Source organism: Martes martes (assembly GCF_963455335.1).
Source record: "Martes martes genome assembly, chromosome: 13".
Taxonomy (NCBI): domain Eukaryota; kingdom Metazoa; phylum Chordata; class Mammalia; order Carnivora; family Mustelidae; genus Martes; species Martes martes.
This window is the reverse complement of record NC_137901.1, coordinates 88783263-88808037: the sequence shown is the minus strand read 5'-3', so window position 1 is coordinate 88808037 and position 24775 is coordinate 88783263. Positions and strand designations below refer to the sequence as shown.

General features: G+C 51.9%; 1 protein-coding gene across 2 annotated transcripts in view; it reads right to left on the bottom strand.

Moving 5' to 3' along the window:
* Positions 1–12521: 12521 nt before the first annotated feature.
* TMEM132B (transmembrane protein 132B) overlaps positions 12522–24775 on the bottom strand; it is a gene marked incomplete at both ends in the record, with an annotated part of 344057 nt that continues 331803 nt past the window's right edge. For both annotated transcript variants that reach the window (XM_080821852.1, XM_080821853.1), the window contains 4 exons: positions 12522–13670; positions 14593–14784; positions 16561–16831; positions 20327–20532. In XM_080821852.1, coding sequence (XP_080677978.1) covers positions 12522–13670; positions 14593–14784; positions 16561–16831; positions 20327–20532 — 1818 coding nt within the window. The remainder of the gene's footprint in view (positions 13671–14592; positions 14785–16560; positions 16832–20326; positions 20533–24775) is intronic.

The window sequence follows — 24775 nt, the reverse complement described above, 5'->3', positions numbered from 1 at the left end:
AATCTCCAAGTCTTCCTTTCTTCTTTCTTTCGAGGGGGGCGGGGGAGATGTGGCAATCCTGAGATTGGGGAGAATCTGCCCACCCGTGCAGGGACAGAAGCAGAAACGATCTCTAGGAGAATATCTGGGTTTGGTTTACTTTGTGGATTCTTGAGGGTTTTCCATGACTTAACGTAGGTATAATTTACCTACAAAGAAACGGACATGTCTTAAGTGTCTAGCTCTGTGAACTGTAATGCAGTTCTTGGTCAAAACAAAGAATATTTCCATCACCCAAGTCAACGTCCCTTTCCAGTGAATACACATCCTCAACAAAGGCAAACACCACCCTAGCTTCTATTCCCAGACTTTTTTTTTTTTTTACTTTTCTTGAATTTCATATTAATTGGATCATATAGTGTGTCCTCTTGGGTTTTGTGTTTTTTATTTCACTAAATACAGAAACTACATTTCAAAAACCAGTGCATTACATTAATAAGGTGCGAGGAATAAATAAGTAGCTTTTTTTTTTTTTTTTTTAATTTCTCAGCCCTGCCCCACTGTTTGAAAAAGAAACAATCGTTCATTCACTCTCCCTTGGATGGCTGTTTGGGCTGTCTGGGCTGTTTCTGGTTTTCATCAATTTCAGATGAAACCACTTTTAACATCCTTGTTTGGGTGGAACTGTGTTCTTAACTGCTCTGGGGTAAATACCTAAGAATGCCATTCTTAGTTAATATGTTACATCTACATTTCACTTAACCAGAAACTGATACAATGTCTTCCAAAGGGAGGATAGTATCTCCCGCAGTCCCACCACCCAAGTCTGACAGTGTTGCCTCCTCCACATCTTTGCAAACAATGGTGCTTTGGTCTTTCTGAGATTAGCCCCAATGGGCAGAAGGTAGGGGAGTTTCCTTCTCACTGAGGCCAGCATCTCCCTCATGACAAACGATGTCGGCCCGTCATTGTCGTGCTGTTCACAGATCTTCCTTTGGGAAGCTTTGACTCGGGTCCCCTACCCATTTTCAGTTGTGCCAATTGTCTTTTTATTAACTCACAGACGGTTCTTTCTATATTCTGGTTACGAGTCTTTTGCATGGAGAACACTTTCTGGAAATACTGCTTTATAGACGGACTTCTCAAACCCTTATATAGGGCCTAAAACCTTCACGGGGGAAGATTAAAAACCATTGTGCACGGCAGGAGGTGTTCCCGGGAATGCCTTTTTAGTGTTTTTTGTTGTGGTGGTTGTTTGTTTTTGTTTTCCCCTCCAAGTGAGCTAGTCCCATGTCCTGCTTATACCACATGTGGCAAAAGGTCATGCTCAACAGTCTAGCACCATGAGACCCAAACGTGCCCTCGAATGTACCTGCTTAGCCCAAGTCCTCCAGCGACACTTTCTAAACATTTGTTGTTGTTTAGGGGCTACCAGGATTTGGCTGGGTTTGCCCGGGCTCCCCACCTCCTACACGACGGTGAACACTTTGGAACGGGGAATATCACAGCACGTGGGTGGCTAATGCAGAGTCCTATGTGGGGTTGGTATGCCTTTGGTTTATTTTTATAAAATGCATCTCGGGGGCACCTGGGTGGCTCAGTGGGTTAAGCCTCTGCCTTTCGCTTGGGTCATGGTTTCAGGGTCCTGGGATCGAGCCCTACATCGGTCTCTCTGCTCGGCGGGGAGCCTGCTTCCCCCTCTCTCTCTGCCTTCCTCTCTGCCTACTTGTGATCTCTGTCAAATAAATAAAATCTTTTTTTAAAAAATGCATCTCAGAGGGACGCCAGGGTGGTTCAGTCACTTGAGCAGCTGACTTGATTTCAGCGCAGGTCATGATCTCAGGGTCATGAGTTCAAGCCCCATGTCGGTGCAGAGCACGGAGCCTGCTGGGCATTCCCTGTCCCTCACCCTCCCTCCCTCCCCACCCCCTCTCACACACTCTATAAAAAAAAAAAAAATGCATCTCAGACCATCTCTCTTTCCTGTTCGAAGCCACCAACCCCCCTGGTCCCCCCCCCCCCCCGCATAGGAATCATCACCCCCCACTCAGCCAGTCTCTAATAGGACTTTTCAAGCACATGGAAATTCCTGCCTTAGCATGTTCTAGTCCCTCAACCTGGAAACTCTTGGTTTTATCTGCCCATCAAGCCTCAGTCACTGTTGCCAGCATTCTCTCCTCCTGGGATCTTCAGGACATGGGGTTTTACAGGCCTTCTGCCAGATCCACGAACCTGGTGACAAAGTGGATGTGTTGGACCCTTTACTGTCACATTAAGTTAGAGGTTATTTTGTCTCTGCATCATCTCTTACGAACAGAAATACTCTTTTCGAGGTGAGAACCCACCTGGAGGTTTCCTGCTTTGTTCTATAATGTTATGTTAATGTCCAATAGAGCATATTTGGTGGTTTTCACTACCTAGAATATTGCCGCTAAGGTCACGTAAGTTCTTGAAAAGTAGTTCAGAATCTTCCAACCACATGTTTGTGACTACAAAAAGTTAAATAAAATATAAGGTGAATAGTATTGTAAGGGCCTATTTAGCCAGAGCGGTTCGGGTTAAACAGTGATTTTGTGGTTTATGCAGTAAAACTTAAACTGACCCTGCCCACCCTCCAGGGGAATTACTTAAAAGCAAGTCCCGGAAACCAGTAGAATATGGTCGACCAGTCCCTGATAACAGAGCCCAAATACAAGGGCGGGTCAGGTCAGGTAGAGATAACGGAGCCCAGATGCAGGGATGAGTCGGGCCAGGCGGAGACATCCAATCAGTGGGGCGCCGCATACTGTCTCCCTAACTACCAAGGAGTGTGGGCCCCGCCTTTTGGGCGCCAATTCTGACCAAGGTGATAGGCCAGTTAAAATAGCTACTATGGGGTGAATTGTAATTCAGTTGGCCACCCGTGTGTGACCCAGCATGACTGTGCAGCTTTCTCTGTGTGTTACAATCTCATTGGCCACCTGTGTGTGGCCAGGCCCAACCACATGGTAGTTGCTCTATAAAAGTTAGTCTGTGAGGCTGGAGGGGTCACCCTCTCTGTAAGAGTTGGCCCCAAACAGTCGGTTTGATTCTTGACAGTTGGCGTGAAACAAAGCTTTGCTTGACTTTCGCTTTGTATCAGTCTCGCTCCTTTGATTACGGACCCATCAGTGTCAGTGTTTCCATAATTTACTAGTAGGTCTCCTGTGGTTCGTGTCTTCTCCAGACACACACCTTATCACCAGGATGAGGAAAATTCCAGGCGGCCCATGGAACCAGGGCTCACTCAAGACCTCTGTGGACCCCCGGATGCCCTTCCGTCGTGAGGTCATACTTCAAGGCAGATAGAACATTTGAAATAAAACCACATGTAAATATGAAATAGAATTCTTTTGCCTCCGAAAATATCTAGCTTTCCCTAAATCCTTATTCTTTATAAGTGGTTACAGTCGCTTGGGCATCACTGTATACATTTGGAAATTCTTGGTAAGTTAGAAAGTCTCACCTGTGAATTGTTTCCAAAAGCCATGAAAATGTTACAGCTTCTAAACTTAACCGTGAACAAAGCTGACATGATATTGTCTTTCTGTAGCCGTTTTGAGTTTGGTGGCTTTCTCTTTGCATTTTAGAGTTTGCGTGTGTATGGGGCTAAGGCTGCCCCAGGCCTGGTGCCAGTGTCCCCAGGTCAGACTCAGAATTTCAGGTCTCAGAAGGACGGACAGAAAGTGCAGAGCCTCCCTGAGAAGGGAAAGGTCAGGACAAAGATCTCATTAATTCAGAGATCCCTGATGTATCACACCCTCATGTTTAGAACCTCTTTGTGTTCCTCAAAGGAGCTCCAAGGGCTAGCATTTCCAGACTGAGCAGGAAGGAGTCCCCCCTGGGGGCAGATCTGATCCACGTGGGAAAACAGCGAACAGGGATCATCTACCTGCCCCCGCCCTCACTGGCCACCAGAGCCGCCTTCCCAGGGTGCACAGGAAGGAACGTCTCCCACACCCAACCTCGACAATCTAAATGCACATTCTGATTCCTGCCATATGGGCCACTGGAAAGCTCCAAGGTCAAAGACGGTCTTAACATTTTGGTAGACCAAGAAAAATTGGAACTACAAGCTCCCCCGTTATGTTTTATGAAAAGACAATGCTATTAAGGGGAGTCAAACTCTGATACCATCCATTATTAATCTTGCAGAGTTAAAAACAAGAAACTGGATGCGCAGTGTTCAAGTTCATGCAAACTATTTTTAGGGCAGGCGGCATGAACACAGAATACAAAAATATCCACTTTGGCCAGCCCCGACCCCCATTGACCCATTAGGTCATTAGGGGCACGGAGCAGGCTTCTCCTTCACGTGCCGGTCCGTCCAATGCACCCTGGAGACTCACCTGGTTCCTTCATGCAGACTGAGCTTGCCTCAAAGTGGCTTCCAAGGTCCCAGCGATGGTGCCTTCTTGAGTTCTGGTCCACCTCGTTGTTTGAAGGAGTGACGCCAACTATTCTCTCTTTAGAGCTCTTGCCTTTTGCAGGAAGGGAGGGGAGCTCCGCAGAGACCTCTGTGTGTCTAGAGTCTCGCTGACCACTTCCCTGGTTACAAAGCCGCCCCAGACCCCTGTAACGATCACGCTGAACTGGGAGCATGGACGGTGGGCTCACAGTCGCCACAGACGCCCGAGATAGCCAACCTGACACTGCCCTGGGGAGGGAGCTTGCTTTTCTAAAGCTGCTTTTTGACAGAGGCATGGTCAGCCTGGCAGGCTTTAGATCGGGCAACGTAGCCCTTGGAACCAGCTGTCTGTACGGGGTGTGAGCGTGCTGGGATGGGATCCCTTTCCCACTCACGCTCTGCAGCGTGGTGGAGACCCGGTGTGTTGAAATGGTTTAGCCCTCCTGGAGTTGAATCCAACACATCCCAAGACGATGAATCTGAACTAGAATTTTGGGTGCCTACGTGGGTTTTCCTGGGACTCAAATTTTGTAAGTGAAACTGGCTTGCCCCCGCCTGGCAGGGAGGATTCTTAATAAAGACTTTTCTTTCATGAAAACTCAACTTTGTAAGCTTTAAGGAAAGATGAACTTTTCTTGGCTTTCTCCAAGAACGGAATGTGCATGTCTTTACTACAGAAACTCATGGACCACCACTGTCCTCTTTCCGGAAGGCACCTTCCTAACCTGGAGAGTTCGGCCAGAATACTTCCCCTGGGGCACCAAGCAAGACTCCTTCCCTTGGAGTCTTGCTCTCGTATTTAAGTCAACCCTTCTTTTCTCTAATTCTCAAGGTCTCGGCCGATAACTGTCCACAAGACTCTGAAGACACGGCCAGCTGCCTTTACACCGGACCTAAGTTCTTCTTAATATCCTCCTTCGAACACCTATTTGGGGATGAGGTGATTTCCTAGAACCTACCGATTGACTATTTTACTATAACAAGGAATCGTCCAACACGTTTTATTTCTTCATTTTCAAAATGTTTGGAAGTGCCTTTACAGATATATGTTCAGTATACCAAGGAACATACACAACAGATCATCCTGAAAACCGTGGGTAATATGAGAAAGACGTCATACAACCGAGAAAGTATATAGAAGCACAATGTTATTACAGCATGCTCCGTTTATAATATCGGGCGTGTACCAGGCAACAAGAACCCAACTCAGAAAAGTAGAAGGTAGGGGATAACACCTTTGTTTTTCAAATGCCAGACCAAATATCCCCCCACCCCCCACTGTCGCCATGAAGCCAGCCAGAAGCGGGCTGTGTGGGTTTGGCCGTTCACTGCGCTCAGCAGCCCAGATCAGATCCCCCTGCCTGAGAAGAGCCAGGGCACCTGACGGATTTAAGTTGGGAGCACACAGCATGCTCTTTGGAGACCTGGTGTAGATAAGCAGCATCGTAAGAATCGGTGACCACGGGGAGACACATGCGGCCCCCACCGAGAGCCCTGACTTGCTGCACGGTACCCATCGTTGCTCACTTATTACTTCTCTACTTTCAGCTCCTGCCTTCCATACTTTGGCTTAAACCCACGACCATGCCTGGAACATCCTTGGCCACGGTGGGTGAGGGGGGAGGGGAGAGTTGGGTAATGGATTCGTTCCTGGAATCTGCATTGAATTTTAAAACTGATATTCAAAATAAGGCTCCCCGTGGAGGACAGCTAAGGGAAGGTCACTCGCTTGGTGGTCTGCGTGCTCAGAGGAAGCACGTCGGTCCCTCCTTTGGCCAGCCTTGGCGTCTCTGGGGATGGAAACTACCAGTGGTAGGCGATTTACAGCAGCTGAGCCACGGGGTCAGTAAAAGGCCCCCACGCAAGTTTCCAGATGTGCCCAGGAGAGACGCACAACCCAGAGAGTGGAATACGGGGCTGAGAGCCTGGGAGGGTGTGCTTTACCCATGCCTGGTGGGTGCTCCTTCTCAGCCTAAAATATCCATGGGTTTAGAACATGTTTGCCTTAAGTGGGAACCGACCCAGATGAAACAAGAGATCCTGCAGTCGTCATGACAAAGGAAACAAGGCACACTCTCCAAGGAAGCCCCTCTAGGTGAAGAAACGGCATTACCTGGGCAGCATCTACACGGGCACTGGTGTTATTTCATTTGGCGAGTCAAATTCCTACAAAGGAGGTCATCATAAAGTAGCAAATTATTTGAGCTCCAGCCTTACCATGGGAACCAGAAAGTGGTACGTGCTCTTTGGCCAGAGGAAGAAAAGAAAGAAGGGTCAGGTCAGCAGTAATTGAAGCCTAGAGGAGTACTATTTTCAAATGGGTCGAGAGGTCGGTATCCCACAGACCCCGAATTCCGGAACAACATCCATCCCTCTGTTTGGAAAGTGCGTTCTTCCAACGGGCAGTGCAGATCCATTAAAAAGGCCACCTGTCCTCTTGGCTTCTGCAGTCTCTAACCAGATTTCAATCCTCAAGATTAAATTAAAAGGTTTCATCTTGAACTGATCGAGGACAATAATTAAAGCCAAAGAAATCATAAAGGCATCTCACGGAACATAAAGATTGTCCAGTTTTGATGACACGACTACATTCTTGGGCCGGGGCAGTGAGTCCCTATTGGACTTGGACTGATATTTTCCATCTAGGAAATGACAGTGTCCCGCTCACCTCGATTCCTAGAAGACCCCGGGTGCATCGCTTCTGCACTTTCTCATCTTTTTAAAATTTCTAAAAACAAACAAACAAAAAACCCCTCCATCACCGATCTAACCCGCGTAAAACCATAGAGAAACAAAGGCATGAAGGAGTCAATCAATAGCCCCCAAATTGGAAACGTGGGGGTTTGCATTTTGCACACACTCAAAACTCGAAAGAAAACAAGCATTCATTCTTTTACAAACCTTCTTTTTCCAAGCTTCGTTGTCTCTTCTCTTTTAGAAACCAAGTTTTTGGACTACGTGTGTGTACCCTCCGGCCTGGCGAGAGCCCGCGGGGGCCATGGCTCCGTCCTTCTGTGTTCCGAGGACGAGGAGGCGGAGGAAGAGGAAGTGGCCAGTGGGAAATCCTCTACCCCAGGATTCCACCCACTGCCCCATATGAGGTCTTCAGAGCCCTCGTAGTAGGGGAACATATTGTGACAGACCAAGTAACTGCCTCATCCTGAGAGCAAGGGGCAGCATTTGTCAAGACGCCAAAGATGATGCTGGCGGTGTTGAGAAGGACACACGCGCCAACGGGGGAACTGTGGGGGCTGAGCAGCTCCTGGGTTTTTCTTGTCTCCATAGCTCTGCCTGTCCTGGTCCTCAGCACCCACGCCCCTGCCCCAAATACATACACAAATGAGTCATTCACAAAGAAAGACCAGAAGGGAGACCGAGGCCGGGGGCCAGCCTCCTGCATGTCAGCGCTGAGTCCAAGATGCTGTGACCCGGGCCAGGGACGTGGGTGCCACGAGCCCTCCTTCTGAGACATCCTGGAATAAGTTTCCCCCGGCTGGGAAAGCAAATAAGAAGCTTTCCAAGGTGAAAGATGTTGGTAACTTTCAAGAAACATTGTCTTTTGGTTTCCATTTATTGCTCTATCAGAGGTATTAAAAAATCTCTGGCTAAGAAGAAAAAAAAAATAGGTACCAATATAGAGAAATCATACAGAGGCTAAAATGGAAAAGGGGCTGTGTGCGTAAAAGAAAGAAACCACGGAAGAAGGTTTAAATGTTTATTTTCAGGTTAAAAATGATGAGTTACCCTGTGGTTAGAATATACTTTATGCTGGGAAATGTAGTCACTTTATTTCTGAAGTATTTCCAGGGGGAAAAAAAAAAGAGGAAAAAAAAAATCCGAAAGTAACGAAGAGTAAGATGAAAACATTTTGGCAGATTCCAACAGTGATGCCGCCAATGAGCCGAGCCCTGTCCAGGCCGCGTTCCTACCTGGTGTTTCCCCTACCATGGGTTCAGATATTTCAGAGTGGGAGGGCTGTACATTTAAAAGCTACAGTGTTGCATGCTTCTGCTGTAAAATGTATTTATTCCAGCACACTTCTCGGTGAGTCGTATTGCGTATCTACATACAAAAATATCTGCCAGCCGCGTCCTCCCGTAACCTCCACCACCCGGCCTGTCCCTCCACATCACAGGGGATACGCGGTACATCACACGTGTAGAATTTCGACGGAGGAGAGGGTTGCTGGGTCTATAAACTATCGTGTCACTTACAGAGACGAGGATGGAGAGTTGAAGCGCTTTTGAGATGATTCGAGAAAAGACAATGGTCCCAGAGACGCATAGGAAGCAGGTGCAACCGCTCTGTGTGGTCGTTGACGGTGGGTTGGTTGGTTCTCTCACACAGAGCCTCGACCGGTCCCAGGACCCCAAGCTTGGGAGGATGCCTTTCCAAATTGGTGAAGAAAGGGTGTAAACGGTCAAAATGCACAGAGGCCGACTTCCTAAAACTTAGAAATGAACAATGTACAAAGTGCTCGTCTACAGATGGGGCAGACGGGACAAGAAGTAATCTATGTTCTCCCTGCGCTAACGTGAACACACACACACCCTCTGCCTGGAGTTGAAGTCTGGGAGCTGACCCTGGCAGGGCGCGACACAGAAGAGCTGGGGGGTCAGTCAGTCCTCTGTCAGTGCGCACCGTCAGCCCGAGGCTTGCCGGGGCACTCCTCTGGGACACTGGCAGTTTCTTCTGGCTTCCCCGCAGAGGCGACATGGTGCATTTAAGCTTCACTTCCGTCGTGGGGCGGCTGCTCCTGGATCCCAGGGCACGGCCCAGGAGGCCATACATCTGGCGGCTGGGAACACAGGTCTCACCCTCCACCCCCGCTCTAGGTGGCCTGGTCCCCGTGGGCGTCTGAGCCATCCTCTGTGGGACCCGCACAGCTCCCAGCCTGCGGCCCCCGAGGACACTGGCTGGCACTGGCCTGGGGGGCATGGGGAGAGGACAGGGATTGATCCCTGTTGTTCTAAGGTGACAAATCACACTGATCAATGGGCTATTCCGGCTGTGAGAAACCTGGAAACTCCAGGTGCGTGCGGGCCCCCAGGGAATGGATTTCACGGTTTCCTAAGTGACGTCTTTTCCCCGTTCTAGTTTAGATATTGAAGGGCGTAGTTCCTATTCGTTTTAAGCGATCTGGTTGGAAAACAAGCAATCTTCCTTGACTACTGGTGAGCAGGAAACATTTAGGACAGAAAGAATGTCACCGAAATCCTGGGGAGCTGGGACAGCGCCCACAGCAAGTCGGGGAGCGGCCCATAGTGCCGTTCTACTAAATACTGTGTTCTCTGTTCACACACGTGCACACGCGTGTGCATCCAAGGGAGTGTGCGCCGTGGGTAAAAGGGACCCCTGCCCCCGCCCCGGGACCTTCCTCATGACTCTCAAGGTGAAGTGAGTTTGAACGGCAGCCGGCAGCGGGTACAGAGCCCGGATCACGCCGGGGGACTCCGGCTCACCCTGGGGAGGCGTCTTCGGGGCAGCGGTCAGTTTCCCGGCGCCGAGAACGCGCTGGCACGTTCCCGCTTCTGACGCTGCCAGGTCTGCGCTCCGCCCGCAGCAAGCGCTCCGACCCCAGGAAAGGCTCTGATGTTCAAGCTTCTCAGTAAGGCGCCCTCGTCCCTTCCCAGATCACCCGCCCTCGGCCACCCAGGGCCTCAATGTAGCAGCGGGGGCAGCCCGCCGAGCATGCGTGGGGGCACCCACGCGCGGGTGCGCACGTGAGACTCACCCTCTATCCGCCGAGCTCCCTCCGCTTCCGACACGGAGTTCCCGCTATTTCGGAACGCTGACGAGCCAAAGGGAGAGAACGTGGAGAACGTGGCACAGTGAGCAGGCCTAGTTTGGAGAGCTACGTGGCATTAGCGTGAGAACTCCCTGGCGCCCTCCGTGGGGGGCCCCGAGCTCCCTCCGCACCCAACCCTCGGTGAGCAGCGGCAGCCCCCTCCGGGGGCTTCGGCCTCTTCTCCGCAAGCTCGCTCCGAAGCCAACGCTGGGTCTCCTGGCTTCTTGCATCCGTCGGATTGGAAGATTTTGGAAACTTCACCGGCTTCAGCCCTTAGCCCCCATCGGAAACAAGATCGGCTGGACACGGGCCTCTAGAGGTCAGACCCACAGCGCTGCTGATCTCCACCCTGTCCCGTGGGCAAGGGACACAGGCGGGGCGCTGTGGCCGCCACGCGGTGCAGGAGAAGGCGGGGTCGGCGTGCTCCAGGGCGCACCGAGAGCTGCACGACACCCCAGAGCCTCTTGTTCCGACGCGCGGCGTGGAGTCAGCCAGCTGCTTCCTCGCCTCTCCGGCGGGACTTCGCGACTCTGGCCTTTACAGGTCCAGTCCTCAGCCACGCAGATGGCCCCGGAAGCCCGGAACGGGTGGGCCAGGCCCCCGCGCCCGTCTTCCCAGCTGTGCCCCCGCCTGCGATGCTGCTCTGCTCTGCTAATCTGAAATTCTTGCTCGGCCTAGATCCCTTCCTGCTCTTCTTTGAAAGACATTTTTTTAATTTGTGAATTATGCAGGGGGTCACGCTTTTTTTTTTTTTTTCCTGTTGCCACTCTGACTTTCCAACAGCTAGGGTGTTTCTACCTACCTGCTTCTGAAACTCTCCGACGGTCATTTCCTTTATGAAACTTGGAAGCCGACCCACTTTTTCTCCATCAGTGCCTACCCTGGGTAGGCTTGAGCCCTGCCGGAGCCATGACTGATGATTTTTTGGGGGGAAGGGGGGTCATTATATGGATGGATCTTTACATATTGCTAAGTTGAAACATCATTCTACTTACTTTCATTTTTTTTCTTTTTTTTTTTTGCTCCGGTAAAACGGAAGTGTAACCTGAACATTGTTTCCTACACAATTTCCTCTCTGTGTCATAGTAATTTAAAATTTTGATTTCAGCTTGGATAACAAATTGTGTTGACCGGAAAGCACCAGTATAAATACGACTCTCAGGGTCTTTCTGCCCTCAGAAATACACTCCAGGAGTCCCCCACGAATGTCCCACAAGCAGAAGATAAAAACAAATGTGGTTGACAAGTGGTCACCAAAGTTCGTAAGCGTCGTATAGAAAACTGTAAAGATGGCCCTCCCTCGCAGTATATTAATATTTTATGTAAAATCCCGTGTCCCAGTCTGATATACAAGGACGTTCCACAACAAAGAGAAGGGAGGACAGCGTGAGGATAAGCTTCTCGGACATTGCCCCTTCGGTAAGGGAAGTGGGCACCGGAGAGCACCTGACGTCCGGCCCAGACGCGGCGAACGTCGGCGACTAAAACTCATGTGAAAATCAAACGTCTCCGAGAGAGGAGACCATGAATGCTTTCTTCATGTTTCAAAAAGAATTCCAGAGGCCAAAGGAACCAGGTGCAGGTGCAAATGTGTATAAAAATAATGAGCAGCCTTGTAACAAATAAGGGCGGCTACATTCAGCATCTTTCACGAATGATCAATCTCAGGCCAAGGGCAAGGAGTGTCCACTGTGCTTTAAAAGTTCTAGGAGTAGGGCGCCTGGGTGGCTCAGTGGGTTAAAGCCTCTGCCTTCGGCTCAGGTCATGATCTCAGGGTCCTGGGATCGAGCCCCACATCAGGCTCTCTGCTCAGCAGGGAGCCTGCTTCCTCCTCCTCTCTCTCTGCCTGCATCTCTGTCTACTTGTGATCTCTCTCTGTCAAATAAATAAATAAAATCTTTAAAAAAAAAAAAAAAAAAAAAAAAAAAAAAAAAAAAAAAAAAAAAAAAAATAAAAGTTCTAGGAGTAGAAAAATCAACACCCGAGCCTTTTCGAATCCCACGCGGCCGTTTGTCGCGAGATGACTAACAATGTCTGTGGGGCCAGGTTTAGTGTGTTTGAACTGAGCTAGGAGCAGGCAGCAGATACAACTGTCGTCTCAGAATTTCTCCAGGAGCTACAGGTGGCTGCTTTCGAGACATTTCCCGGCTTACAACCCGGCTGCTGTTGCTCTCCGGGCCTCTGACACCTGCTCAGAAAGGGATCCCCTCCCCCCAGACCGCCCCAAACGAAGCTTTGTTAAATCACCCCCTATTGCTGAACAAACTCGCTGCTCCACCGTTCCAAAAACAGAAGGCATAGAGGTGAATACAAACGTAAGAAAGGAGCTCACATGGGGTCCTGCAGCCTCTCCATGTAGTCTCTGAGGTCCCGGGGGCCCCCCAGCCCCGTGTCCTGACACACCCACTTGATGTTGTCCTCACTGTCAAACAGGATCGAGTTGGTGTACGGGCCGCCGTCCTCCGGGAGGATGGTGGTATAGGACGTAAACTTGACTCGCTTCCGCTTTGGGCCCGATGGATTCAGAGGCTCACTTTTCAGGTCCTTCTCATAGACATAGTCAGAGGGCCTGAGCAGTTGGCTGTGGAAAGTCTTCTGGGAACCGCCGTTGAGAAGGAAGTTCCTCTCCTCGAACTGCAGCCCCCTGTCTATCATGGTCGTGCACTCCTCCGACGGGAGGGTGATGTCCACGGGGTTCTCCAGAAGTTCCACCTCGTTCCCAAGCCAGACCCAGTCATGGGAATGGGGGATGTTGCCTTGCTCGCTCACCGCGAATCTTTTGTGTCTGTATTTCCAAGCAAATGCCACGCAGTTGATCAAGAAGACCAGGATGGCCAGGCAGAAGACACAGAGCAGAGCGTACATGCCGATCTCCAAGTCAGTCAACCCCCTTGAGGTCACTGTCAGGTCACTGGGATTATTGGGTTCCGGTAATTTCCCTTGAGTGGGGAAGCTTGTGAAGGCGTCTGCGCCGCCACTCTTGAGTGACTTCTTATCCTTTCCTTCCTGGGGAGCCCATGGGGTTGTGCTTTTGTTGCTACGTTCCTCGTGGCCAACAGAGGCGCCATGTTGGAACCACTCCTGACCTGCTCTCTCCTGGTTCCCTTCACGCTCTATGGAATTACTGAAGTGGTCTTTGTATTCCCGACTGATGCCCTCAATGTCGTTGGTGCCTCCGTGGTGCTCATCAGTATTTGGTTGAAATCTGACCTTGACATTTCCTTTACCCACGGCAAGAACGCTCTTCCTCTTGGTCTTCTGACAGGGCTCACTAATCATCATTTCTAGTTTAATCAAGGGCCCTTGCCCCTCACCCTGTGCGACCACCACTGGCCATCTGGACTGAAGGTTTGCCGGGACAGACACCACCATTTCATCCAATGATGACACAGTAACTGAAAAATCCTTGGGGTCATAAATGTCTAAGGGTGTCACCGAACCATCACTGAACAAAATCCAAGAACTGACTATAGCTTCCTAAGAAAAAAGAAACCAAAGCATTATGTTATGATCAGTTTCCTTCAAATTGCAAACAAATACAATTTCCTATAGAATATTACTTAAACATACAGACTGAGGAAAGTAAACTTCTATGTCTTATGATCTTGACTGGTTCTTAGCATGTCTTGAACTGGCACCCAGTATGTACGACTGCCCCACTGACGTGAGGAACAAATGATGATACACTTCAAGGAATGCATTAAAGTGCATATTAATTTATTGCATGCCAGACAACAGAAGTTGACTCTGACCTTTCTAAAAAACACTTTGAAAGATCAGGCCATCGATCTGAATCAAGATCATGTTCATCAAGGCTACTGCTCCTGATAACATCATTTTGAATATCCTTTATTAGGAAGCCAGTGCCGAGGAAATGAAACACGCACCGGCAGAGGGACCTGGGACACGATGCCTTAGGAGACGAGCTCACCAGAAAGGCACCATGCCCAGGTGCCTTGATGAACCTCGTCATGAGGTCAAAGACAGAGGAGAGCTTTAGAGTCGGCAATGATTGTAAACAGTAGCGATTGGCTGCCCATTAGCCATGCTTGTTTGAGCAGCTGAAATGGAATTTCCAGGTATCAAAAACCACCTGCTTCGGCATAATGACAATATGGGATCCTTTGGTCATGGTCTAGCAGAGTGTGCCGAGCACAGATAAGGCTGCGGTAAAGCAAATGGCATATGGACCCGTGGTAGGTGGATAAAAGCAAAAACGAGCCACATGTATCTAAGTCCCTGGTATTTTTCTCAAAAAGAGACAGGGTGCCCCCGACCAAAACAGGAAGAAGCTTCAAGGGCCTCCCGCCCTAGCTACGAGTGCTCTACTGATCTCCTCTGCAGACGTGACAAGGAGGTGCTCTCCAATGACCTGGACACAAGGATTCTGGAATCCCACCTGCTGCGGGGCCTGGAGAACGTCCTGGGCCGACACCGCCGAGACGATGGCTCTCTTGTCCGCTCTGTGAGGCTGCAGGGCAAGGGACAAGCCGGCCACCAGCTGCACGCCCAGGTCTGCGATGGTGACGCGGTCATCCAGCACGATCACCGTCTTCTCGGCCAGGATGGAGTCGGACAGAGGCGAGAGCACCTTCGAAGGAAGCAAGAAAGCTCCAGGGTCTGCAGCACACAGGGGTGAGGACCACCTGACATTTCCACCAGCGCGTTCCCTCAGCTCTCTGCTGGAGGAGTGCGCCTGTGGGGACCGCGTGGGCCCGCGGTATGCTGCAGGTCACTGACACACTTGCCAACGGGACTAGTATGACAAGTACTGGTCCATTGCCTTTCCTCTGGTTCAGGCCACGAGAATACTAGTGTATTTCCCAAGAAGACCACAATTTAACTGCGAGGCAATACCTAGATTGCCCGCTTTGGCCCCAGGCATGCAGACAGCGACGACAACATTTCCCAGACACTAACAGTTAGAGGTGGAAATGGCAAAATTGTGGGAAAGCGCCTACAGGGCACAGGGCTCCACCACCTTCTCCTGCAGCCATCCTTCCAGGGGGCAGTGAGCCGTTCCCCACGGACAACAGTGATCGCGGTGTGGGCCGCTGTGTCACCGCTGGAGAGACCATGTAAGTGAAGTGGGAGAGGGATTTTTAAGGTCCAAAGAAGCCACTGCTTCTAATTGAACATCTAGTTTGCAACTAGGGGGGAGTAACAAACGGAGAGGAACATCTAATTGGCAGAATTTCTAGAACTGCCCCCCCTCCCAGATGTCCTCACTAATCTCTCAAGCCTGGGAACGTGATGATGAGAAATCACTCTTGTGATGATGTTACGTTCACACAGCAGGTCTGCCTTATCACAGAGCTCATCCTGGATTTCCCGGGTGGGTCCAGTGGCGTCCCGTGAAGCCCATAAAAGCAGAGCCTTCCCCGGCTGGTGGCGGAAGGGAAAGTCACAGAGATTCCACGTGGGAGAGGGACTTGACCCCGCCGTTACATGAGAAGTGACACAGGTGTCCTCTCGGAGCAGTGACTGAACCCAGTGGACAATCCATGAGAAAGACCACCCAGTCCCAGGTCCATGAGGAAGTGCGTGCTGCCAACAGCCTGAACGAGCTGGGGAGGGAGTCTCTCCCTGAGGCCCCCACGTGAGCCCCGCCTGGCCGCCACCTTTGTCTCAGTCTTGTGATGCCCCGAGTGCGGAAGCCAGCCCCGCTCACAAGGACTCCTGACCTAGAGACCTGAGTCAATAAATCGATTCTGCTTTTCACTGCTCAGTTTGTGATAATGTGCTCCATGGAATAGAGAAGTCATGCAGAATAGGGCATGTTTAGTGCAGCGCCATCAAAATCAGCTTTGGCACCACCTAAAATAGGGCTTTGTTAACCATCAGTGGCAACGCCTTAAATTTTTTACTAAAAAACATGCTGCTGTCTTTCTGCATAATTATTCCATTAAAACTGACCAGAGAAATCGTTTTACCATTATTCTAATAAAATACAGAGCATGTATCTGTGGATTTAAAAGTTATTTTTAGTACAAATATAGGCTATTTAAAAAATTTTTCTGTCCACTGTCCAAAGTGTAATATATAGGGAAGTGGTTAACCCTCAGGGCTGGGAAAATAAAACCGGCCCCTCGGGCTGGACCAGCTTCTATCAGTGATACACGAGGAGTCAGTTATCGTTGCGGGGGGGAGGTCGGTTCTGCGGAGCATTTAATTTAGCTTTCACTGATGAAAGAAGTTAGGTCCTCTTTTTCCCCAACCCTCCCCCATATGCAAACATTCATTCACATTAGATTATTAAAATTGATGAATTCTCTTTGCGCTGCCTTCGAGTGTCTTGCGCGCACGCGCATGCGCACACGCCCGCCCACTCGTCGGGGCAGGCCGGGGGCGGGGCGTCGCGGCGTACCTGCACCGTGGTTATGCCCGGCTCCCGGCCCACCAGCGTCCTGCCGCCCTGGAGCTGCGCGATCCTGGGCTCCTCCACCTTCATGAACTCGGCCACAAGGTCGGTGATGTCCAGCTGCCAGTCGGGGCCCAGCATGTAGCTCAGCTGGCCCACGTCGGGCGCCTCGGCCACGAACTGGGTGAGGACGCGCACCGTGGCGTGCTGGTACTGCAGGGAGCACCCCTTGCCCCTCTTCTCCTCGTCCTCCTCGTCCTCGCTCTCTCGGGTGGGCCTGGGGCACAAACAAACCGGGATGAGCGCGGTGGCTGCGGAGGGGCTTGGCACACTGGTCTTCCAGATGGCACGTGACCCTACGGAATCCGCGACGGGGTTTTCCTCCCCCACTGCCCCCTGTGTGCGCCCGCGCGCTGCCACCTGCCCGAAGCACGGAAGGCAGCGCCTCCGCCGCCTTCAGGGCCCAGTGCTGTGGGACACTCCGCCCCACGCAGGCAGGAGCAGCCTCCGGTCCCGTGTTCCGGAAGTCTGCGGTTTGAAACTGTCCCCACGGCGGAGGCCATGAGGTCCCAGGTGGGAAGAGCTGCTGGGACCGGTTTCTACTCCTCCAGCCCCGCACAGGCCTGGGCACCTCCCCCCCGCCCCCGAATGACCCCTGAGACCCCCGCCCCTCTGCTCCCTCCAGGTGTGCGTGAGGGTCACCTTCAAGGTGTGAGCAGGAGAAGCCGGACCCTGGGGGACGGCAAGATCGTCGTGACCCACTGGGGTGTGACAGTTTGGCACTGGCTCTGGGCTGGCTGAGGTCCTCTCTCTGGACAGGGTGGTTTCCCTGAGCCCTCAGAGGTGGGGGTGGGGTTCCCACCTCCCACCCCCAACCCTGCAGTGCTCAGCACAGAGCAGCTATGGGGTCCTGCAGGAATCAGGAACACCCTGGCCTGTGGGTCCTCACCTGCCTCTGCCCTCCTCCCGCGGGCCCCAGACCCTCCTCTCGCCACCCTGTGCACAGCCCACCAGAGAAATCCTCATTGGCTTCACTATTCCAGAAACTTCCACTCCAGCTGGACCTGTCCCATGTGCTTTGGGAGAGGACCTTGTTTGGTGACCAGTCGGTGACCATCAGGGGACAGGGTGGTGTCAGAAGCAACAGTGGGAGGGATTCACATGCATTGAGTCACACCTACTACGTGCTGGGTCCGGCTGGATGTGCTCACGTGACCACGAGAGCTGACACAGACGGACCAACACACCCAAGTGACTCCTTTCATCTCCACCCCAGGGAGGGAGGGTGTTTCATTATCCTGATCTTACAGCGGGGAAACTGAGGCACGGAGAGGCGAGGCCATTCGGCCTGGACACACAGCTAGCCATCTAGAAGCGGGATCCACACCCAGGCCGCCGAGCCCCTCTGTTCCCTCTTCCTCTCTATAGCGAACTCTGTCCATCTTCAAAACAGCCCCCAAACTCGTTCCTACTTCTCCACGAAGACGCCGAGGCCCAGAGTGGTTGGTACGTGGTCTACACAGCCACAGAACAGTGAATTTACAGACTTCCATGTGACTTCCGAACCCGCTTTCTTTAAAAGAGATCCTTCTGCCTCCCTGCAAGGCTCCATTCAAAAATAATAGGAAAACTTTTCATCAGCACCCATAAAGAAGCATTCTGGGTTTCCCAAAGTCAGGGACGAGTATCTCTTCGGGCAGGTGAGATGGTTTTATGTGGCAAAGGGACATAGGATCAAAACCTTGGAATGACATTTGGAGAAGTTATTCCCAATTTACTTTTCAGTCCTTCTGATTACATCACAGGGGATGAAGGTCTCTGGTACTGGGGCGGGGGTTGGGGGGGCTCTGACGCTTATCCCACACCTGCTAGTCGACCTACGAGAAACCATCTCACACGGACAAACAGCAGTATCTCCGCAGAATGTAACACTGACGCTTTCTTTTCTTCGTGTTAACTTTTACCAGTTGGGCAGTTTTGACAGTGAGGTCAAATGTCCCTTAAATAAATGAATAACACTGAAAAGAGAGCAGTATTAAGACTATATTGAGGGGGCAGTATCATAAATGTGGTGAGTGAATAAATGAAGTTCCAGAAATACCATATTAATGAAATGGTCCTGTTCTTTTAGGACAGCACTCTATTATTTAAAAAGAAAAAAAAAAACCACTTTCAATTTTGAATTAATTTGAAATTCACGGTAAGTTAGAAAACCACGTACAGGGAGGCCCCCTATACTCTCTACCACTCCTAGATTTAACATCTCTCATAATCGCTGTCCAATGCCAGGATCCAGAAACGGACACTGGTACAGACCCTGAGTTTAACAGATTTCAGCAGTTCAACTGCGATGCCTGTGTGCGCGTGCATGTGTGTGTGCACGTGTGTGTGTGTTTCTATGCAATTCGGTCACCTGAGGATTCATGCAACCATCACAACAGTCAAGACACAGAACTCGTCTGTCCCCACGGGGGAGCCGGGGGCTCCTTCCCGAACCCATGGGGACCACCAGTCTGTTGCCCATTTTCCGCATCTTTGTAAAAGGGGCCATACAGGACGTAAGCTCAGAAAGTGCCGGCAACGGTGTGGAGCCACTGGGCGACTCATCCCTCGCTGCTGCGGGCATGAAACGGGACAGCCTCTCTGGAGAACAGCTCGGGAACTTCTTTTGAAACTAACTATGCCCCATTCATACGACCCAACAATTACGGTCTTGGGCACTTTCCCCAGAAGACACGTGTGCACACGGAAACTTGTCCAGGAGTGTTGGAGCAGCTCTGTCCGTGAGAGGGCCCGGCTGGACACAGCAGGAGCGCACCCCCCGCCCCCGCCACAGACAGCTGATTCATCACGCAGAGAGAGGACAAACCACGGATTACCACTCAGTGCTACGTTATGGGAATTCTCCATACAGCCAAGAACGGTGGCGGATCTCGGGGGACTTATGCTGTATAAAAACACGTCCATTTTAAAAGGTTACACGCTGTGCGGTACCGGCCACGAGCTAGACAAAACTCTGTTTTCAAGGGGTCAACTGATGGGTCAGGCCCACTTGGATAATCCCCACGTCTTAAGGCTGGCAGATTTAGAATTTTAATTACCCCCATAAAATCCCCTCCCAGAAGCACCAGATCAGGGTTTGAGTGAATAACGAGGAGATGGGAACCTTGCTGGGTGTCGTCTTTAGAATTCTGTCTGGTCCACAGTGTGTCACTTCAGACTCAGGACAACTCCCTTCAGTAACAGCATCATCTCCATTGCTAGATGAGCAACAGAGAGGTTCATCAGCGGGCCCAGGGTCACACAGCTCTACGTGGGGAAGCCGGAGTAAAAACTCGGTGGCTTCATTCTAGACCCCGCAACTTAACCACCACGCCACGCTCCATGGATTTAGGTTGACATTTATAAGCAGGGACCTGAGCATGAACAACAGGGAGGAACAACAGGGAAATAGGGAATAAAAAAAATAGCTATACCCCATGCTAGGTGCTTCTTAGCAGTGCAACATGATCCTGAATTCCAGCAGCTACTCCCTGAGGCGGACCCTACTCACAGCTCCGGGATGATTTCCTCGTCAGAAGCCTAGTGAGTACCCAAGTCAGATCCTTCGGAACCCCAGACCCACACCACTGTGCCCGCCACAGATGCTGCCTCCCCAGGTCCTGGGCCTCTAAAGGCCGTCTGCCTCCCACTGTGCTCCGGGTCCCAGGAGCCCGAGACCCGCACCCCCCCCCAGCCCTCTGTGGGACCCACCCCTCCCTCGGCTCCTCACCTCCTGTTGGAGGCCACGGGGATCCTCCAGCCCTTGATCTGGCTCAGCTCTGTGTCTGAGATCTCAATCTGCAGGGGGAGTCTGGGCGCCCAGACGGTGACCTCGAGCTGGGAGGTGAAGTGCTGGTGCGTGAAGTTCACGGTCGTGTCCACTTTGCTCTTCATTTCCTTCCCGTTCACAAAAATGGAATCGCAGTGGTTGGAGACCTTCGGGAGAAGCAGAGTCCCGAGATGCATCAGCAGGAAAACGCGGGACACGGGGGGCAGCGAAAGTTCGTGAACTCTGATTTATTAGACACCAAGACAACCAGAAGAACATGACTCGAACAGAAGGTAATTTGTAGGCACTAATTAGTGACAAATACTGATAAATAGACTCCAGGAAAACCATTCCGTATTACGAAATACTGACAAGCAAAACCATAAACATAATTTAATGGAGTTCTATAACCTTTGTTGCCTCTTTTGTGTGTTTTTTTCTTTACTTCACCTTTTTTATGTACTCAAACCACCACTAATCAAACCCCAGGTGCAACATATTTTCCTCCCGCACCATATTTGAGGATGCCTAGAAGGTAGCCATATGTTGCTAAAAAAAAGCAAAAAAAAAAAACAACACACGTTATTCAAGCCATAAGGAGGATCTTTTCTGAAAAACCAAGGAAGCTTTGCACTATGTTCACATCTTTGTCAGAAAATACTCAGGAAATGTCGGTGTGGTTATTGGTGCCCCATTAGACTGGACCACTGAGGGAAGCTGCTGTCACGGGGTTTGGCTCCGTACTCGGGGGCTGCCCCGTCAACGCGTGTGTCCCCCGGCTCCTCATCACCCAATTCCAGCCTCCATCTCGCTTCACTTCCTCCGGATAAACCAGTAAAATGTGGGTGACGTCTCTCCGGCGCCATCAGGAAAGTGTCATTTAGGTACGGAGGTGGGGAGGGCGGAGGGGGCGAGTGTCACTTCGGGTGTAGGGGACGCACCAACCAACAGTTTGTCACAGAGTCACGACTGCCAGGGGTCCACGATGTGACCAAACTGACTGAGGTCACCCACTGCTTTTTGGGGTGCAAGCCACCAACGAGGACGTACTCTTAACCCTCTCTTCCTCACCGGGGTTGGTACCCACAGCCCAGGCCTCCCCTGCGAGCTCCAGACGCTCAGGTCCAGAGCAAGGTCAGAAACGCCAACTTCCAAACTCCAAGAGCCAACCTCCTTATTGTTTGAGATAAATTATCATCCCCACCCCTCCCCGCACTCACCCCGAGAAGAAGAGTCCTCGAGCATGAATGTGCTCCCAGAAGGAGAAGGAAGAGATGCGCCCAGTTCACTTAGAGGGAAATCGAGGACCAGGAGGGGCATGGGCAGCGGGCTGCCGAGAACCTCCCCCCTGCCTCCCGGCTCCTGGCCACGTCCACCTGCCATGTCCCCATGTCCTGAGGCCTCTTTAGAACTGACCAAGGTCACTAATGGGAACGTGGGCTGAAATCCCAGTGACAGTGACTGGGTGACCCCGGGCTCAGGGAGCTGGAGGGTGACAGTGCGGGCTAGCTCCACGCCTGGGGCCCCCTCCCATCCTGCAAGGAGGACTGAGCCCTCCAGGGACAGGGAGAAGAAACACGAGGAACCGAGCAAATCAGCTGTCTTCCGGGGCGTGCCCGAGGGACCCAAGTCTCCATGATTGTGCCCAGGCTTGTGAAGAGAGCAATCCGAAACAAGATCTTGGATTGGAGCAGAAACGGAACAGAGGAGCATGTCCTTATTGTAAAAGCCTGTGATGCCGACACCGTGGCGGGCCCCGATGCCTTCCTTCGGGTACTTGGAAAGGGCTGGGAGCCCAGCAGGAGCACTCAGTGGGAGACAGACACCCAGACCCCTGACTGCCGCTGGGCGACCCCCCCTCAAGGGAATGGGGCCCCTCACCGATGGCCGTGCTGCCTTCTCCCGGGATCAGCTGGTCTGCACCGGCCCTAGAACATTCCCGATCCCACCTCCTGCAGTATAGACCTCGACTCTCCTGCATTTGTGGAAAATCCTGGTTTCTCCTTGTCCATCGCTACCCACCCACCCACACTCCCACTTCAAAGCACCTCGAAACACATCCCACCAGCAGGAACACACCTGTTTTGGAAACCACAGGGCCCTTTCTGTGCATAGGAAATTTCGGAGCCCGTGCAGTCCAAAACGCACCTCATCTTTCAGGCGATGAGGGATGGCCGGAGAGGAAAAATTTAAATTAAGGTAACAAAGTCAGAGGCCTTAGGAATTCATCGATTGCTTTCTCCAGGGACATGTGTGTCCTTGGAAGACAGTATGTGTTGCCGTCCTTATTGAATCTGATTAAAACAGCTCAGATGAGGTGAGTCCCGTTGTATGCCAAGCCCCGAGTTGCACCACACTGCACACAACTTATATCAGATTTATGGACTGTACGTTTGGGTCCCCCTGAAATTTACATGTTGAAACCCTCATCCCCAATATGACGTCTGAAGGTGGGGCCTTTGAAGGGCAGTAGGTTTCACAATCGTGGAGCCCGCGTGGTGGGGTCAGTGCCCCTAGAGGAAGAGACCCGGGGAGCCTACTTCCGCCCTCCGCTCCACCTCGTGAGAATAGGACCAGAAAACGTGGTCTGTAAACCCGGGGCGGGGGCTCTCCCCAAACACCCACACTCTGATCTCACACTTCCCCACTTCTAGAACCACAGAGAATAAGTGTTTCCTGTTTGTGGACGCCTTATTACTTGTGGACTCCATGTTCCCAAGTGTATCTGCTCGCCAGTATTGCTCCCAGCACCGTCTCAGTGGATGCAGAGCGGTGAACTTTGAGTCCCTGGCCCCCCGCACATGCTCCCAGCCAAGGTCAGACGCGCCGAGGCTCCGCCCTCCTGTGCCAGCCCTCACGTGCAGACAACCAGAGGACGGACACTGGACGGAGCAGGACAGGTAGTGTGCGGAGCTCCTGGGCAGGGGCTAGCAGGATCGGGTTCGAATCCCGGCTCCAGCACGGGGTCGTGGGGTGGCCCCAGGCAAGCCGCTTCACACTTCCCAACCTCATTCCCTCCTTCGTAAAATAGAGAGACTCTCCCAGATGAGTAGATTTTGGGATTTCAGCTTATGGGCTACCTGTGCCTGTGTTTTCACCCGAAGGTTCCGTATTGGCTAGTTCAGTGTCTGCAGTGACTTTAGGGAACATGACATCCATGAATAATGAGAACGAAGACAGTAGGCACCTCCCATTTGGATGGACCTCAGTGCCTGCAGCCCTCTCCTCTCCACGCACAGTCCCCACAAAATCTCTGCGAGGTGGGCATCATGATCCCCACTGCCCCTGCTTCGAATCCGGGGTAGAAGAGAGAGCGCCCCTTGCCCCAGGCTTTGGGGGTATGTGTGCAATGATGCGAGCCCTTGGCCCCCGGGATTGCTGGCCCCTGCCCCGTCCTCCCTCCTCCTCCTGCTCCCGTCAGGGCTCCCTAGCTACTTCCTGTCCACACTGGGTAAAACCCAGACTCTCGATGATGGTGGACAGGACTGATGACCTGGACCTCCTCCTTCTCCAGCCCGGCCTTGCCCAACACCCCGTCCCCAGCACAGGCTCCCTGCCAGGGCTCCTCCTTCTCGCCCTGGACCTCCCCTGGGCTTGTGCCCCTCCCGAGGCCCTTCCAGGACCCACCTGTGCCGAGATCTGCTTGTTGTCCAGGCCTGCAGAAACATGAACCGGGTGTCCACTGGCCGTCCAAACACACACCTGCACTTCGGCCCCAGCATGCGCACGACTGCCTCCTTCCCAACAGGACTACAATTTTACTTGAAAACCCGGGGCCCCCCATCCATCATGGGCCCCGCCAAGCCCGCCAGGCTACCCCACTCTCCTTGCCAGTGATTGGCTTAGGGAAGACTGTATGACACAGTTCTGGCCAATGAGGTGCAAGAAGCTCACGTGACCCTGGAAAGGGTCTCCTTGCTCCGAGATGTTCAGGAAGCTGCCCTCCTTCTACCGGATGCTGTCACCCTGCAGATGACAACAGGGACTGCAGCAGTGATCTCAGAGCCGTGAGGGAGCTGGCTGCGGACCAGGCAGACTCCGCGAGCATGGAAGAACAGAAGGAACCCCTTCCCCCGGGCCGGGATGGACCACCGGACGCACCCACCTGTCACCACCCAGCCGCCTGCCTTCGTATCCAGGTGATTCACTTTCTCTCATTGTTAAAGCCGTTTGGTCCATGGCTTTTTGTGACTTGCCCCCAAGAGCAGCATAGATCTTATAGGACAGCTGGAATGTCACTCCGCCAAATGTGTCCCTTGAGTCACTTCTCATTTAAACTTGGCACTCCCTCACCTGGTCACTCTGCATCTTTAGGACACCGTTTGCCTCCAATTTACTGTGTGTGCGCCTGTGTAGACTGTAGTCACACTGTGTCCCTATTGCCTACAGCATGTCACTTACAACAGTCCT